The sequence below is a fragment of the Trichosurus vulpecula genome, chromosome 2, assembly GCF_011100635.1.
Source record: "Trichosurus vulpecula isolate mTriVul1 chromosome 2, mTriVul1.pri, whole genome shotgun sequence".
Classification (NCBI taxonomy): Eukaryota; Metazoa; Chordata; class Mammalia; order Diprotodontia; family Phalangeridae; genus Trichosurus; species Trichosurus vulpecula.
Window position 1 is genome coordinate 337,004,711 of NC_050574.1, and position 18,073 is coordinate 337,022,783.

General features: G+C 35.2%; 1 protein-coding gene across 1 annotated transcript in view; it reads right to left on the bottom strand.

Moving 5' to 3' along the window:
* The window catches only part of STXBP5L (syntaxin binding protein 5 like), a 324,117-nt gene that overhangs the window by 262,391 nt on the left and 43,653 nt on the right, over positions 1-18,073 (bottom strand). The window contains exons 3-4 of the mRNA XM_036744107.1: positions 8,269-8,350; positions 3,155-3,255 (exon numbers count right to left, since the gene is read on the bottom strand). Of these exons, the coding sequence (XP_036600002.1) occupies positions 3,155-3,255; positions 8,269-8,350 (183 nt within the window). The remainder of the gene's footprint in view (positions 1-3,154; positions 3,256-8,268; positions 8,351-18,073) is intronic.

Sequence of the window (18,073 nt, forward strand, 5' to 3'; positions counted from 1 at the left end):
ATTTAACAATTAATTTCCAAACCAGGGCTTCCTAACTTCCTAACTTGTTTTTTAAAAGATATTTTGATAACTGTATATGTGTATACACACATATGGCTTCCTTTGTAATCCTATGCATTTTATTTTATGAATTTAAAAATATTATTCTGTGAAAGGTGGCATAGACTTCATCACCCTGCCCAAAGGGTCCATGACACAAAAAAGATTAAGAACTCTTTTCCTAAACTATGTGGTAGAAACTATAAAAATTCTACTAGTTAACATAAGTTGACATAAAAAGAAAATGGTCATGGGGAGGAGGGTTTGGAGAGGATTCAGAAAATGTAGTATTTGATCATACTTTTAAAGGATTAATATAATTTGAAGAGGCAGAGAGGAGAAGAGAAGGGATTTCAAGTAGGAAGAAAAAAGTATGTGCACCAATATAGCACACCAGCCTAGTTAGAGAGGAAGATATGTGTCAAAGAGTAATCAAAAATATCATTAGATATATACCACCTTGAGCCTAGCATAGTTGCATGATTAATTAAAAAAAGCCACCAACAACAATACTGAATGAAATGGTGCCTTTTATCTACATTAAATTATCAACCAAAATGGAAAAATTCTGCCAACATTTCTACTATTTTCTATTTTTATTCTTGGCAAGAGTAGAACCAATACATTTGGACCCTAAAATCTTAAATTCTGATGGCACTTAAGAAAATGAAGTCAGGGAAAACAGCAGGACCAGACCATGCATAAACAAAAGAATTCTGTGCTGGAGGCAATACAGTCTTTAAATAACTCAGGGATGATTTTTGAGCTATCTGGAAGAGGAAAAGATACCAAAAGATAGGAAAAATCACAGACAGTCTATTAGAGTTTTTAAGGTGATAAAGAGAATATCAGTAACTACCAGACCACCCAATTTTTTTGTCTCTATAAAATCTTTATGAGAATCATCTACATATGTATCTAGGGTAACTTTGATGAAAATATGAGAAGGAAACAAGTAGGCTTTTGTGAACGGTTTTCTACACAGGACTACATCTTCATAGTCACAGAACTGACTGAAAGCCATAAAGAATAAGATTATACCCACTGTGCTTACAGTATAATGATTTTTTAAAAAGGACTTCACTCTGAAGACCAAATTATAGACTTAAACTAGCCTCAAAAATGGCATCTCCTTGTATATGTTAAGATCATACAATATTCCTTGGTAGATGCAATCAATCACAGAGATTTTTTTTAACAATCCTATGATGATCAACAAAAGCCTGCCCTAAGCAATAAAATAGACAAGCTAGCCATAGGTATTTTCCACTCTCACAAAGGAAGCCCTACACAAAATCTAAATAGAAAAGAGATTCCCTAGTGACATTAAAGTCCTATATGTGCTCCTGTTTTTGGATGACTAATACTAACTGCATGAGTCCAAGAATCCCATAGGGTCCAACAATGACTCAAAAGAGACTGGCCTAAAAATCTACAGGAGACATCCTGACTATGACAGAGAGTGGGATGAGTAGCCTACTAAATTAGTACATAGACAGATATATACATATAGATACATAATTTTTTCTTGCACAGACAAAGGACATTGAGCTTGGTCCAGATTTTAATAGCAGGAAGGCAGTGGACCAGACTACATTTGAGGAACGATATAGCATATTCAAGGAATATGACACCAAAACATCTTTTTAATATCGATATTCTTTCAGTGGTGTTATAGGTCTATAAATCATGGAACATCACAATCTCTGAATAATTAAAATTTCAGGTGACTCAAAAGACAAAGATAAATCCCTGGGGCATTTCCCTGAACATTTCTCTCTCCACTGAGACATCAACTTATTAATGCCCACTCTGCAGATGTATTCATTTAACTAGGTTTATATCCACCTAACTATATCACTGGGGCAGCTAAGTGGCTCAGTGGATAGAGTACTGGCCCTGAAGTCCAGAGGACCTGAGTTCAAATCCTTAGACACTTAATGACTGTGTGACCGTGGGCAAGTCAATTAACCCTGTTTGCCTCAGTTTCCTCATCTGTAAAATGATCTGGAGAAGGAAATGGCAAAACCACTCCAGTACCTTGCCAAGAAAACCCCAAATGGTGTCACTAAGAATCAGACACAACTAAGCAACAAAGCAACAATAACAAATTATACCATCACCTGGCCCACAACAAGCAAGTTATTTGTTTCTTGGCAAGTGGAACAGAATTGGAGATACTGCCTAGATGTTTCCTATGATGAAATAAAGTATATCATTTTAATGATGGTGATGATGATGACAGTAATTATAGCTCACATTTATATGTTACTTCATAATTTTAAAATTGCTTTTCTCACAATCCTGCAAAGTAAAGAGAACAAAAATAACAACATTTACCTCTATTTGGAATAAGAACACAGCACATCAAAATAAGCCAAGACTCAAACCCAATTCCGTTCACTTAAAGACCAGAGCTATTTCTAGTGCACCATTCTAACTCTCCATTTTCTCAAAGAGGGCTAAAAACAAGGTGATTTCTACCAAGTGGTAGCAGAAAATCATGGAAAGAACTCTAGAATAAGACTCGAGACTTGAATTTGAGTTTCCCTTTTACCACTTCCTAGATGTCATTTTACAGAGTAATATTCTCAGATATTCTACAATGTTATTCTAATGGAATTCTAGTGGAAAGCCAGTCTGTATTGTTACTACTACTCTGCTTTGATAATATTAGTGTAGATCCCAGGGCACACGCCAAAAAACTGAATTCAGCTAATAGTTTTGGTTCTAACTATTTTAAGTTAACACTAAAATAATCCCTACATAAAAGAGTCACATGAAGCACTCCAGTACTTCCCAGCTCATAAAAAACTCTGTTCACTAATTCCAATGATCAGGTTTAATATTTGAAAAGATTTACCAGATTAAAAGTCTGAAGTCAAATAGATTCACATGAAATAAACTGTGTACCTCTGTGGAAGTTTTTCAGGAAGGCATGGACAAGAAAGTTACACAGGATAATTCAGAATAGATGAACTAAGATATGAACCACTGAAGGGAGTACCCACATTTTGTTTTTCAGAAGACCTACAAAAGAGCTGACCTGAAATTTGCTCATAAAAATTTTCTGATAAGGACTAAGAAATATCTGGAATTGTTCATGCATCCTTACCGTTCTCGGTTAAATTTAAGAGAATGTAGAATGGCTGGCCGTTTCTGCCTAAGGTTCCATAAATGAAGTGTTTCATCTGAGCTTGCACTGACCAAAGCACCCTGAATCAAAAAAGAAGATATAAATTAATGGTGAATAATCAACTAACATTTAGGGCTCATCGAACAACACAAACTACCAGATGATTTACTGAATTTTTCACCTTTCAGTTGATAATGTCATTCTGCCAACATGGTGTCTAAGACATAAAAAGTAGGATAAAAATAAAAACTAATTAAGATAATTATTAACAATGATAATCAATGAATAAACAGTTATATAAATACAATATAACATAGCAATATAATAGACATGGTACTATGATGTTTTCAAAGTGCTTTATGTAAACCATTTCATTTGGTCCCAGAAATTGCTACAGATTTTATACCCATTTTACAGCTGAAGAACCTAAGACTCAGAAAGATTAAGTGATTTGCTCAAGGTCACATAGTGTCAATGGTAGAATTTGAACACAGGTCTGTACTCTAGAGATTTTTCTGTTTCATGTTAATGTACAAATAACAGAGGTAGCGGAACTACTATACTCTGCACTACTTGAACCACATCTGGGATATTACATTCTGTTCTGGAAGGCGACATTTGAAGAGAACCATTGATGAGCTGGAATGGTCCTGCTTTACTGCAATAAGCACACAGAGTAAAGCTGAGATTCTTATAAGTAAACCAAGCCAGTAACTATGCGGTAGACAAGATTGAATGTATCTCCAAATAGACTGACAACAAGTCAGTTTAAACCCAAATAAGACCAGACATTAATAAATAGGAGGAAAAAAAGCTGCAACCTTGTTTCTGTTAAGATTCTTGTTGGATATAGTAACATATGCCTGTAATCCCTGCTACTGGGGATGCTGAGGTTGTTGGTTCACCTACCTAAACTCAGCAGTTCTGAGCTGCAGTGGGGCTTAAGATGATTTGGCATCCATGCTAAGTCTGGCATCAATACAATGACTCCCTGGGACTGGGGATGGGCAGAGCACTAGTCTGCTAAGGAGGGGAGAACAGGCTTACATCAGAAATGGAGCAGGCCAAAGTTTCCACACCAATTAATAGTAGGATCAGACCCATGAGGGGCCACTGTACTTATAGCCTGGATGAGATAGAAAGAGCCAGTCTCAAAAAAAAAATTATTAGCTGTGCTACTTCTCAAAAAGAAAAGAAGAAAATATTTAATCTATTTCTAAAAACATTTTATCTTTAATTTTTTAATTATATTTTGCATAACTACTTAAATACAATTGTAAAAACTGAAGCCACACAGATAAGACTAAACTCTTTATTAGAAACTATTACCTACATAGTTAGGAAATAAGTATTGTTATCTAACATAAGAAACTTCAGCACAATTCTCACTGTTTTTACAATCCAAGGAACACTATGGGAAATGTAGTAAAACGATATATGTCTCAAAATATAAAGTACTTTTTTCTCTTTTCTTTATTGATTTAAATATATATCAATACATATATCAATATATATCAATATATGTCTATATATCTATATCTATCTATCTATCTATCTATCTACATCACTGTCCTTTTCCAATGGCTCATTCAATAGGACAGTGGAAAGCTCACTGGTCCTAGGGCCGGAGAACCCAGGTTCAGATATTGCCTCAGAAACTGACTGCCTGTATGATCTTGGACAGATCACTTAAACTCTTTGGGCCCTAATTTATTCATCTGTAAAAATGAGAAGGTTTGACTATATGATCTCTGAGTATCTCCCAGATCTAGATTTATGACCTTCTGATCTTAAGTACAGTTGAATTGAAGAATTCTTTTTGGGGGGGGAGGGGCAGGGCAATTGGGGTTAAGTGACTTGCCCAAGATCACACAGCTAGTACATGTGTCAAGTGTCTAAGGCTGGATTTGAACTCAACTCTTCCTGGCTCCAGGGCCAGTGCTCTACTCACTGCACCACCTAGCTGCCCCTAAAGAATTCTTAAGAAAACTATTTTTACATATCTAACATTGAGGTAATTTTGCCTATGGAATATCATCAAAGGAGGTCACTCCTAGGTTTTGATCAAAAATAGGATGACACACATCTTTATGACAAGACCTAGGTTCAAATCCCACCTGTGACACTAACAATCTGCATCTACGGGAAATAATCAACAGCAGTTGGCCTCTATGTATAGCCTCAAGAGCATGCTAAGATGATGGTTGAGGAAGGCAGCATCAATATGACCAGCAAAGGGTCATGCTGCATTTCTTAGGCAAGATGACCTTCCAGAAACTAGCTAATTCCTTACCAGACAAACTAGGCCTGTTCAGAAAAAAAAAAGCTTCCTATTTGTGATGGCAAGTAAAGTAGGACTTTTGTTTTGGAGTGCTTCTTAGCACTAAGGCAATCAAGTGCCTTTGAGTCTTGTCTTTGTTTCAATCAAGAGTTTTTGATTGAATTGGGAGTCTTTGATGACCTGCTTAAGTCATGGGAAGGCTTAGGTCATGTGGGTTTGAGTTGCATGGCTGTGACGCCTTCTGACCCTGAAGAAGTGTATATATACTCTGAGGTTAGCATTTTGTTTCTGGGACTCACTTGTTAGAAGACTGTTCCTGTGATTTGGCCAGATGAGACTCTGGGCAGTAGCCATTGGAGCCCCCTGGCTTTGAAAACCCAGATGTTGCTGCTTCTCTCTCTGGTAACTATGTATGTAATTTCTTGGACAAACAGATAGAAGCCTGCCTGTTGATTTATATTTATTTGCTCTGTTTATATAATTTCTGCTTGTAATTTCTGTTTGTATTTTCTCTGAAGTTCAGAGTGCTGGCTTTTCCCCCTGAACTAAGTAAGTGATATATGTATATTTAAAGTGAGATTGTTAACCCCTTAAAGTTGCTTTCCTTAGAACAGCAAATCAAAGAATCTGTGCTAGTAGCCCTCGAGTGTGCTGGTATTACTGGCCTTACACAGCCACAGTAGCGGCAAGTAGCAGCATTGTTGTTACACTAGCAGGAAGCATATCATGGGGTTAGAATAAGACATGGGTTACAATGAGTATAGGCTTAGTAAAAACGACTTCTCAATCAAATCAAAAAACATATTGTTATAAAGTATGTGAGTGTGTCACTCTAAGAGACACATAAGGGACCTGGTGGCTTGGTACTGCCTGACAGAGATGTGGCTGACACCTCCATGGTAACATGAATGTGCCTCAAGTCAAGGACTCTCTTGCTTTGGCATGTCAGTGTTCAACCATAATCCTTGATGACAGAGCTAACATTATTGATTAAATGAGAATGTGTAGTTTCTCTCTTTTTATATCCAAAATGCATGAAATGACTATATGGCCATTGGGTAACTTGGAGAAAGCAATGAATGGGCAGACAAAATTAGAGCTATCACCCCAGAGGAAGGTACTAAGGAAACCATTTTGAGGTAATTTATATGAATGGAAAGCAATGCAGCAGGCAGGAGAATCCAACACAGAAATCATGGAATCAAAGGATATGGGTACTAGAAGACACCTTGGAGCCATTTAATCTAATTTCAGATCTCAGAAGACTCCACATTACAGTATCAAATTTGACCAAATAATTTCAATAGGAGGACACTCACTATTTCATAAAGTACTACATTCCATTTTTATTAGCTGTACCTAGTCAAAATTTATTCTTCACATTTCATTGAAGTTTGCTTCTGGACATGTCACATGTCCCACTTGGGCCATCTAAGAGTTACAAAAATATGTTTTATCCATTTTCTACATGACAACCTTCCAAATAGTCAGTCTTCTCAGAGCCAAGTATCCCCACTTCCTTTAACTGTTGATGTTTCTGAAATTCCTCATCATCCTTGGTCATCTTTCCTAAACATTCTTTCAATTTCTCTTCATCTATCTTGGGCTTTGATTACATCTTAGCTATGTTTGTTCAGCCCTTCCCAGCTTGAAGAAAACTATCTTTCACATAATATAATTAAAATAGAAAATATGCCGTCTTGATTTTTTTCTGTCATCTGATAATTTAGCTTTTATACAAATTGCCTCCAAAATAATGGGCTTATCCTTTTCTTCTTCTTGAAAAGAAATAGGCACATATGTGTACATACACACATACATGCACAAATGGGATATATAGAAATGCATATATATAAAATATACGCATATATACATACAGGTATGTATGTGTATATATGTATATGTATAAAATGAAATGAATATGGAGTATGCCCAAGAAGGCATTCAATAGCCCATCACTTTTCCCCATGGCACAGGAGACTCCAACTACTAGGTTCCCATTGCAGCATGACAAATTTCCAAGGTGTTACCAAGGAACACAGGTGAGTCAATACATATTCATTTTAGTCCCACTTCTATAACCAACTAGATATGTGAACTTAGTCAAGATCTGAGTCTCAGTTTTCTTAAGCAATTAAAGACATGATCTCCAAAAAATCACTTCCAGATCTAAAATTATATGAGTGGATGTCTTTCGCCTTCAAGTGGCCCTGAATGACTTCAGAATCACCCTAAGAAGCCACATCTGAATCACGAAGTGCTTGGGAAAGTCAAGGATTTCTGTTACTTGTCTGACATTGGTTTAGCAGTACTAACCTCTGCCCATTAACAAAGGGACATTCAATTTTTGTGGTATCCATGGAAATATAAACATTGATATGCACAGATCCAGAAATACATGCATATATAGAATCAAAAGAGGGAAGCTATGAATATTCAAAAGGTAATTGATTTCTTAGGTATATAAGAGTATATAACAGTCTAAGAAAATAGAGGGCTGGATAATAAACTACCAATAGGTAAGAGACAATAAGTGAACCAACTCCAACATACCTATTTTCTATGTATACTACTTAAATGCCTGCATCTAAACATTAGCCTAAATGTTCAACAATGAAAACTTAAGCTATTTAGATTCTATTTCTCTTAAAGTAGAAAAGGTTAATTAATTAATACAAAGGCACCTTGTTTTATGCATAATGCACATTCCTGAAAATGTTATGTAAAGCTTTTTTTAAAAAAATCCATTTAGAATTAACTAGATGATGTAAGTTTGGAGAAAATTATGTACTTACTGTCAACAAATCCTTACCTCATTGATTAAGAACTGAAGCTGCAGTACTGCTGCACCACTTTCATGTTGGCAATAACAATCAACACCAGGCCTGCCCAATCTGTTATAGTCAAAGTTAAGGATTCTAAAAATTTTTATCAGTGAGATCAGCAAAAATTTAAAAAATAATCTATTTAGCAATTAATTTTTGTTTTTAAAATATTCTAATTTTTATTAAAAACAGAATAAAACATTGACCTTCATTTATTCTTTTTTTTAATTTTTTTTTATTTTTAGTTTACAACACACGGTTCTACATAATTTTGAGTTCCAGATTTTCTCCCCTCCCTCCCCAAGATGGCATGGAATCTCATATAACTACCATGTATAACTTCGCATTGAATTAATTTATACACTAGTCAAGTTGTGGAGAAGAATTATGACCAATGGAATGAATCATGAAAAAGAAGAAACGGAACCAAAAAAAACAAAACCCCAAAAACAAAAACAAAAGAGAAGAAAAAAGGTGAGCATGTAGTGTGCCTTGATCTGCATTCAAACTTCACAGTTCTTTCTCTGGATGTAGAAAGCATTCTCCATCATGAGTCCCTTGGAGTTGTCCTTGTACCTTGTGTTGCTGAGAAGAGCGAAGTCTGTCAGCGTTGGTCCTCACGGAATCCACATATCTGTGGTTGTGTACAATGTTCTCCTGGCTCTGCTCCGCTCACTCAGCATTATGTTGTGTAGGTTTTTCCAGGTTGTTACAAAGTCCGTATCATCCCCATTTCTTATGGCACAAAAGTATTCCATTACCTTCATATACCACAGCTTGTTCAGCCATTTCCCAATTGATGGGCATCCCTTTGATTTCCAGTTCTTGGCTACCACAAAAAGAGCTGCTATAAATATCGTTGTACATATGGGTCCCTTTCCCTCTTGTGTGATTTCTTTGGGATACAACCCTAGAAGTGGTATTGCTGGGTCAAAGGGTATGAACATTCCTGTGGCTCTTTGGGCGTAGTTCCAAATTACTCTCCAAAATGGCTGGATCATCTCACAACTCCACCAGTAATGTAACAATGTTCCAATTTTCCCACATCCTCTCCAGCATTTATCATCCTCCTGCTTTGTTATTTTAGCCAATCTTACAGGAGAGATGTGGTATCTAAGAGTTGTTTTGATTTGCATTTCTCTAATCAGTAGTGATCCAGAGCATTTTTTCATATGCCTATAGATAGCTTTAATTTCTTCCTCTGAAAACTGCCTGTTCATATCCTTTGACCATTTCTCAATTGGGAAATGGCTTGTATTCCTATATATTTGGCTCAGTTCCCTGTACATTTTAGAAATGAGGCTTTTATCAGAAACTTTCATTTATTCTAATTAAATTACACACATGATTGAACTAACAATAATGAGAGATTGGAGTAGCAGTCTCAATCTACTTTAGTTTTCTTTCAGTGATTTCCTCCTTTAAATATTTCAGCTTATCCTGGCAACATATAATAAATTTCATTTTAAGATATATATTGGGGGAGGTAGAGATACAATTTAAATAAATACTGATTTCAGAAAATGAAATTGAACTTCCCATATAAGAACTCCCAAAGAAAAATTTAAAGACAAATAAGACTAGATGGATTTACAAGTAAATCAAATCAAAGAACAGCAAATTCTATTATTACATAAACTCCAAAAACAGGAAAAGGAATCCTACCTGATTCTTTCTATGGTACTGTATCAATACCTAAACTAGGAAGAAACAAATCAGAGAAAGAAAACTACAGGTCAATATTCCTAATTAATGTTGATGAAAAAATTTTAAATGAAGTTTTAGCAAAGGAGCTACAGAGATATATCAAAAGATTATACACTATGCCCAGCAGTATTTATACCAGTAATACACAATTGGTTTAGTATTAGGAAAACTATAAACACAAGATTATAGCAATAAAAAAACAACATCACATGATTATATCAAAACAGAAAAAACTTCAAATACAATGCCCATTTCTGTTAAAAGCACTAAGAAGCACAGGAATAAATGGATATTTCCTTATTATGGTAAATCATTATATAAAGCTAAGACTAAGGATTACACATAACAGAGATAAAGCAGAGGCCTTTCCAAACAAATCAGGGGGGAAACAAAGATATTAATAATCACCACCATTATTTAATAGATAGAAATACTAGCCATAGCAATAAAATAAGAAAAAAAGGACAGAATCATAGGCAAAGAACAAACAAAACTGAGGCTTTTTGGAGAGGATATAATAGATTATGTAGAGAACCCTAAAAAGTCAAACTAAAATTAACTGAGAAAAAAAACTCTAGCATAAGAAGACACAAAATAAACTCACACAAATCAGCATTTCCATATATTACCAACAAAATATAACAGGATTTTGATAGAGAAATTCCTTTCAAAACAACTATGGAATGTATAAAATATTAAGGAATCCATCTACCAAGACACACATACGAATTATACAAATACAGTACCACTCTTCACAGAAACAAAGGCAGGCCTAAGTAAGTAGAGAAATAAGTTGCTTATAGTTAGGCCATGCCAAAATAATAAAAACTACAAAATTACTGAAATTAATTTACTTATTCAGTACCATACCAATTGGACTACCAAAGGCTTATTTTAGAGATCTAGGGGGGAAAAGTAATACAATTCATCTAAAAAACCAAAGGTCAAGATTCTCAAAAAATCTCAAGGAAATTTTTTTAATGGGTATGAAGGAGTAGCAAATAGATCTTAAACTATACTACAAAGCAGTAATCACCAAAATTATTTGGTAGTAGCTGATAAACAGAAAGGATGATCAGAGGAATAGAATAGGTATATAACATAAATAAGCATATAAATGCAATAATGTTCAATAAACCCACAGACTGCAACTACCAAGACAAGGGCTTACCATTGGCCAAGAATCAAAGGGAAAATTGGAAATTAGTCTGGCAAAAATTAGGTTTATACCATAATCTCAACAATATACCACAAAAAGTTCTAAATATTTACATAACTTGATTTTAAAGGCCACATCATAAACAAATTAGAGAAACAAGGAAGAACTTACCTTTTGAATCAATGAATAGGAAAAATTAATGACAATACAGAGAGGATCACAAAAGATAAAATGGATAATTTTACTGACATAAATTTCAAAATATTTTACACAAACAAAATCAATGCAATTAAAATTAGAAAGGAAACAATTACCTTGGAAAGAAATCTTTGTAGTAAGTATCTCTGACTATTTCCAAGATACATAAGGAGGTGATTTAAATATAAAAGGATTCCCAGTGCTCCTTAGTAGATAAATGGTTGAAGGCTGTGAATAGGCCTTTCTCAAAGGAAGAAATTCAAGTGAGCAACAGCCATTAAAAAAAAAATGCTTCAAATCACTAATAATTAGAGAACTGCAAATTAAAGCAATTCTGAGATTTCACCTTAAAATCATCAGACTGGCAAAGTTTGCTGGAGGAGGAGGAAGAAGAGGAAGAGGAAGAGGAAGAAGAAGAACAAGAAGAACAAGAAGAAGAAGAGACAATGATGACAATTGTTGGAAGAGAAAATAAGCACTGGTGCAATATGGGTGGAGCTCCATATTCATATAGCCATTCTGGAAAGCAATTTTGAACTATGCCCCAAATGTCACTCAACTGTATATACTGTGACTCAGAGATATCATTATTAGACCTGTACACCAAAGAGATCAAAGAAAGAAGAAAAGAATCGTTTTGTACAAAAATATTTATAGAAGCTCTTTGTGTTACCAGAGAACTGAAGTGGGGTAGCTATCAACTGAAGAATTTGCTGAACAAATTATGGTATGTGAATGTAATAGAATATAATTGTGTCACAAAAAAAAATCAACAGAGAAATAGAAAACTCGTATGAACTGCTGCAGAGCAAGAAAACAGATCCAGAAGAATTTACACGGTAACAACATTCTAGTAAAGAACAACAACTTTGAAAGGCTTAAGAACTCTGGTCAACATAATGACCAATCCCAAATCCAGAGGACTGATAAAGGATGCTGTCTTCTGACAGAAAGGTGATATGATGAACTCAAAATGAAAAATGAGACCTATGTGTAAAGCAAATAGAAAGGACTTCTTTGTTAAGAAGTTAGGGGACTTATTTTCCCCCATGCAAGAATGTGTCGTGTGCCCATAAAGGGCTCAGAAAAAATTTAATAACAGCAACCATAAGAATCCCCAAGAGCATTGTGTTTGGAGCCAAAGGGTCTAGGTTCAAATGTTAGCTCTGCCACTTCTTCACTGTGTGCTCTTGGGCATGAGACCTCCCTTCTGCCCTCAGCCTTCTCATCTGCAATATCAGGGGCTAGATGACATAACCTCTAATATCCCTTCCAATACTAAGCCTATGATGTTATAATGATACTAAATAAATAATAAGTCTCCCTATTTGTTTAGCAACTAATCCTATAAGGGACCAGCCTACCTCTTCAGAGAACCTCAATCTAGAAAGAAATTTATATGCGGAAAATGCTATGGCAGTGTCATTTAGTGGTAATCTAGTAACAATCAATTTTTCTGTACCTTAATAGAAAGTCTTTTTGCCACTGATGACAAAATTTCATTATCCATCCTGTACCAGTCACTTAGATAGATCATGGAATTTTACTAATGCATTTTAAAATAAAGAGTAAATTTACAATTGGATATAAGACTCATGTCCTCTCACTATGTAAGTCACCACAATCCTAAAAAGACTTAAGCAGAATCAACTAAACATGGAAAAATTATGATAAAATATAGTTTTTGTAAAGGCTTTTAAAATATAATTCCAGGATCTTTAAAGCAATTTTGTAAAGCAACAATTTATTAATCAATTTAATATATATTTTCAAGTGTTAATAATTTGTGCTTAATACTTTAAATGGTGCGTGCAGTCTCTATAATTATTTTAAAGAAATGTTCACATGAATCTTAAGGTATAAGAATTCTACTCCATGGAAAAGCCTATAATTTATCTTTCAAAAGCTCTTTAGATAAATTGTCCTAGGTATATGAAAAGTTTAACAGTTCAACTCTTAAGTTAAGGAGTGATAATTAAAGACTTGACAGTACACTAAATGGATACATTTTTCTGTGATAAGAATTAAACATAATGAACATAAACAAAATTAATTTGCTGTCAGCCCAATTTTCCTATTTCTATGTCAAAAGTTGTTTCTGTTAGGAAAGAAGCTGTCTGTAAATCTATGCGGGAATGGGATAATTTGTCTTCTCTGTGGCAAGAGCACTTGCGGACATATTATCCCACCCAGGGGAGCCATATGGATAGAATCAAAATGATAAAATCAGGTTCCCACAGAACTGAAAGGAATTAATTCATCCATTGTAACTATTTATAACCCATTTTATTATTACCTGTTTTTCAATGTTTCTCAAATTTTTCTCTCAGTGGCCTGCACTCCTACACTAAAACATAAAAATCCCACAACAAAACAAAACAAAACAAACCATTTAAGTGTTTCTCCAGTCAGGGATGGATAGAGGTCATAGTGAGAGATGAGTAACAAAATGCCAAAGTGATATCCAGACATGGTACCCTCCCCTGCTTTCACTATTTATCTTGTCAGCTAAGAAATTTAATGGAGTTTCATCTTTATAATGCAATCTTGGAAAAGACCCTGATTCCTTCAATTATCTCTTCCTAGTAAATAAATCTTCTGGAAGATCACTGTCAGTTGGTCTTTCAAAGGCAAATTATGGCTAGGGCCAAATCCAATCAGCTATTTAGTTTTGTAGGACCTGGAACTAAGAATAATTTTTTACATTTTTAAATAAAATAAAACTTTATTTTAAAATGCAAAACCCATTCAAAGCCTCAATGGGACAAATGTGGCCTTCAGGTCATAGTTTGCCTATTTCTGGTTTAGAGTAAACAAACAAAAAGTCTCACAGTTACAGAGATCTTATGGCAACGGTTGAGAATATAGTTTTTAACAGTAACTTTAAATATGTAAGAAACAAAATACTTCCTCTAAATAGAGTAGAATTTATACATTGCCTCTTCTGGCTCAAGTAGGTCTGCCTTGACATAAGGACACACAGGCTCCCTAACTCCAAGTCAAGCAGAAATTTGGAAACAGGGCAGGCCAAGTACAGAAGCTTGTTCCAGAAGGAAGTTATTTCCAGGTTCTCTTCTCCACACCAGATAAGCAGTCTTAACTGACACTCTGCACATGTTGAAATGGAACAAGCATTTATACCAATTTATACCAATTTACCATTAGGTATGCTTATTAGGGCTTAGGAACACGAATAAGACTCACATTCATCAATGCGTGCAATCAAGGATTATTTAACACTATTCAACAATGAAAACATCATCTCCTCTAGGAACAAACTATGAATCTGACTCCTAAAGGTTCTAGTAAATCATATCAGTGCTCGAGACAAGGTTCCCTCTAGAAGCTATGTCTTCCTCTGAGGATGACTAGGAGGGCCTCTGGGATTACTTTTACAGTTATAGCAAATGGAGTATACAAACTACATCTATGTTTTAGCTTATAGTGAAAGGACATTATCGAACAAAGCTTTAGTTTCCTGATGTCATTAGCAAATTTTTGTCATTGTTCTTGTTGTTCAAATGTTCAGTCATGTACAACTCTTCATGACCCCCACAGCACACCAGGCCCTTCTGTCCTCCAGTATCTCCTGAAGTCTGTTCAAGCTCATGTTCATTGTTTACTGTCCACGGGGTTTTCTTGGCAAAGATACTAGAGTGGTTTGCCATTTCCTTTTTCCAGTGGATCACCTTTTGTCAGAACTCTCCACTATGACCTGTCTGTCTTGGAGAACCCTGCATAGCACAGCTCATAGTTTCACTGAGCTATGCAAGCCCCTCCACCATGACAAGGCAGTGATCCAGTGAGGACATGAGTAAATATTTATCAGTTATTGAGCAGATATGCATAATGTACAGTTATTTAACAAGTTTGAGGGACTTATATTATTAGTAGTCATTTATCAAATTTTGGGGGTACACAAAATGGAGGTAGATAGTAAGAAGAAGAGAAAGTGTGGGGGAAGACTGGAGGGGAAAAGTGGAGGGAGGAAAGAGAGAAAAGAGAAAGGGAAAAAGGCACAAGAGGGAAAAGGGAAAGAAGGGGAGGGCAGAGGGAGGAAAGAAAAGGGGAAATTGCCTACAAGGCCTCAGTCTTTAACAGTCTTTAGATTAACTAATCTAGTTAGGTTCCTTCTTGGCTGAATCTCAGTCTGCTCTTCAGCTTCTAAAGACTGGAGAAAGGCTTACATATTTTGCATTCCAAAGTTTATGTGAGATCTGAGGGCTAGAGGTACTGCCCTTCTCTTTCCCAAGGAAAAAGTTAGTTCTGAATCAAGAAGGATCAAGGCAAACTATTTTCCCACCACAATCCCTCCAATTCCAAAGCACTAGTCAGTAAGACAGTTTATCAAGCAGTCTCCTTAACAAATTCAATTCATTCATTTCATAATCCGGCTCTAAGGTCACTTCCTTCAGAAAGCTTTCATTCATCCTTCTCACCAGAATTATTCTTTCTTTGAATGTCTTATGGTAATTTGTACCTCTTCTGTGCATTTCATTTTGTATTAGAGTCATTCGCATCTAGTTACACCCCACCCCCTCAACAAGACTGTATGTTCCTTGAGGACAGGTATCTTATTTTGGATCTGTAAATTCATAGAACAACTTTGCACATAGTAAATTCTTAAAATTATATTAATGAAAAAAGCATAATATCACAGGATCCTGGAGCTTTTTAGTTGAAAAGGACCTTAGAGTTGATGCAAAATAATAACCTTGTCCATGATTAAATGCCCAAATGAATGGTACAGACAATAATTCTATAGGGACTTAATGCTGGTTAGAATACTCTATTGGGTCTCAGAAGATGGATAAAATTAAATAGCTGGAAGCAAGTTTAAACCATAAGTGAAGGATTGTAGTCAAAACTGAATATAGAGTTTGGACTAGGTAATGAAGAAACAAGTCTGGCCTAGAGTTGAGGACTTTAGTTGGAGACTAGTGGAAGATAAGGTTGGATCAATTATGGACTGCCTTAAATGTCAGGCTCTAAGGAGTTTGGATTATAGGCAATGAGATCCTGTAATAGTTTATGGAGATTTTTATGTAGTGAGAGACATAATGAAAAAGGCATTTCAAGAAAATTAAATATAAATTAAAATAATGTTAATGTACGTCATGTGAAAGGCCTGCTCCAATAGTATGGAGGTGAACCTGAGCTCTCAATGGTTATGCCAAGGAAAATGCAAGCTCTGGCAGGTTCTACCAAGTTGGAAAGGTATAAAGCATGGGTTCCAACCATATCTGTTGTATAAAGATCAGCTTGGATGAATTTGGAAAGGTTCATTACCAGTAAGTTTACCACCAAGTGATATTTATGGTTCCTATAAATTCAAGGAGAATGTCTACAAATGCATAATAAAGCTCCAATTTGCAAAAGTGAAAAATAATACCCATACCTATAAAATCAAGGCTTCTTGAGGGAAATAAGGTAAAAAGATATGTACGTATGTGTATACAAAAGCATCTTTTTTTCTACAAAAGCATTTTAGATTTTTTAAATTGTTTGAATTTTTTCAATTAAAACATTAATTTTTTGCACCTTAATTAAAAATTCAGCTGGCTCATTGAAAATAAATCAGAGGAAAAGGGCTATCTACGACACTTTAAAATAAAAACAATTCAGACTGGCTAACATGACAAAACAGGAAAATCATAAATACTGGAGAAGATGTGGGAAAATTGGAACACTAATGTACTGTTGGTGGAGTGGTGAACTGATCCAACCATTTTGGAGAGCAATTTGGAACTATGCCCAAAGGGCTATAAAAATGTGCATACCCTTTGGCCCTGCAATACTACTTCTGGGCTGTCTCCCAAAGAGATCATACAAATGGGAAAAGAACTCATGTATACAAAAATATTTATAGCAGCTCTTTTTGTGGTGGCAAAGAACTGGAAATTGAGGGGATGCCCATCCATTAGGGAATGGCTGAACAAGTTGTGGTATATGAATGTAATGGAATATTATTGTGCTATATAAGAAATAATGAACAGACAGACTTCAGAAAAACCTGGAAAGACTTATATGAACAGATGCTGAGTGAGGGGAGCAGAACCAGGAGAACACTGTACAGTTACAGCCACATTTTGTGATAACTAACTTTGATAGACTTAGCTCTTCTCAGCAATGCAAGGTTCTAAGACAACTCCAAAAGACTCATGATGGAAAATGCTATCCACACCCAGGAAAGAATTAAGGAATCAATATGCAAATCGAAGCATACTATTTACTCTCTTCTCTTTTTTGTGTTGTTTTATTTCTTCTTTCTCGTGGTTCATTCCATTGGTTACAATTCTTTGCAACATGACTAATGTGAAAATATACTTAATGTGAATATATATTTAGAGCCTATATCAAATTGCATGCCATCTTGGGGAGGGGTGACAGAAGGGAGAGGGAGAAAATTTGGAACTCAAAAGTTTGTGGAACTAAATGTTGAAAACTAAAAATGAATTAATTAATTTTTAAAAAGCATGAAAAAAATAACATAAGGACTATTCTACGCATAGGGTGCCTAGGTGATTCTAGGCATAGAAGGAAAAATTGCTTTTAGCATAATAAAACATGTGAAAGAAGAACTAATATGACTGACTGTGGCAACACATCAAAACTTTTTCAGTTCAACTGAAAATATTAGGAAATATTTTCTCTGTTTCTAGACTTCTCTCTTTCGGAAAAAGAAAAACAAAAACTAAGGCTTCCCCCTTAAATGAATTAGGAGTAAA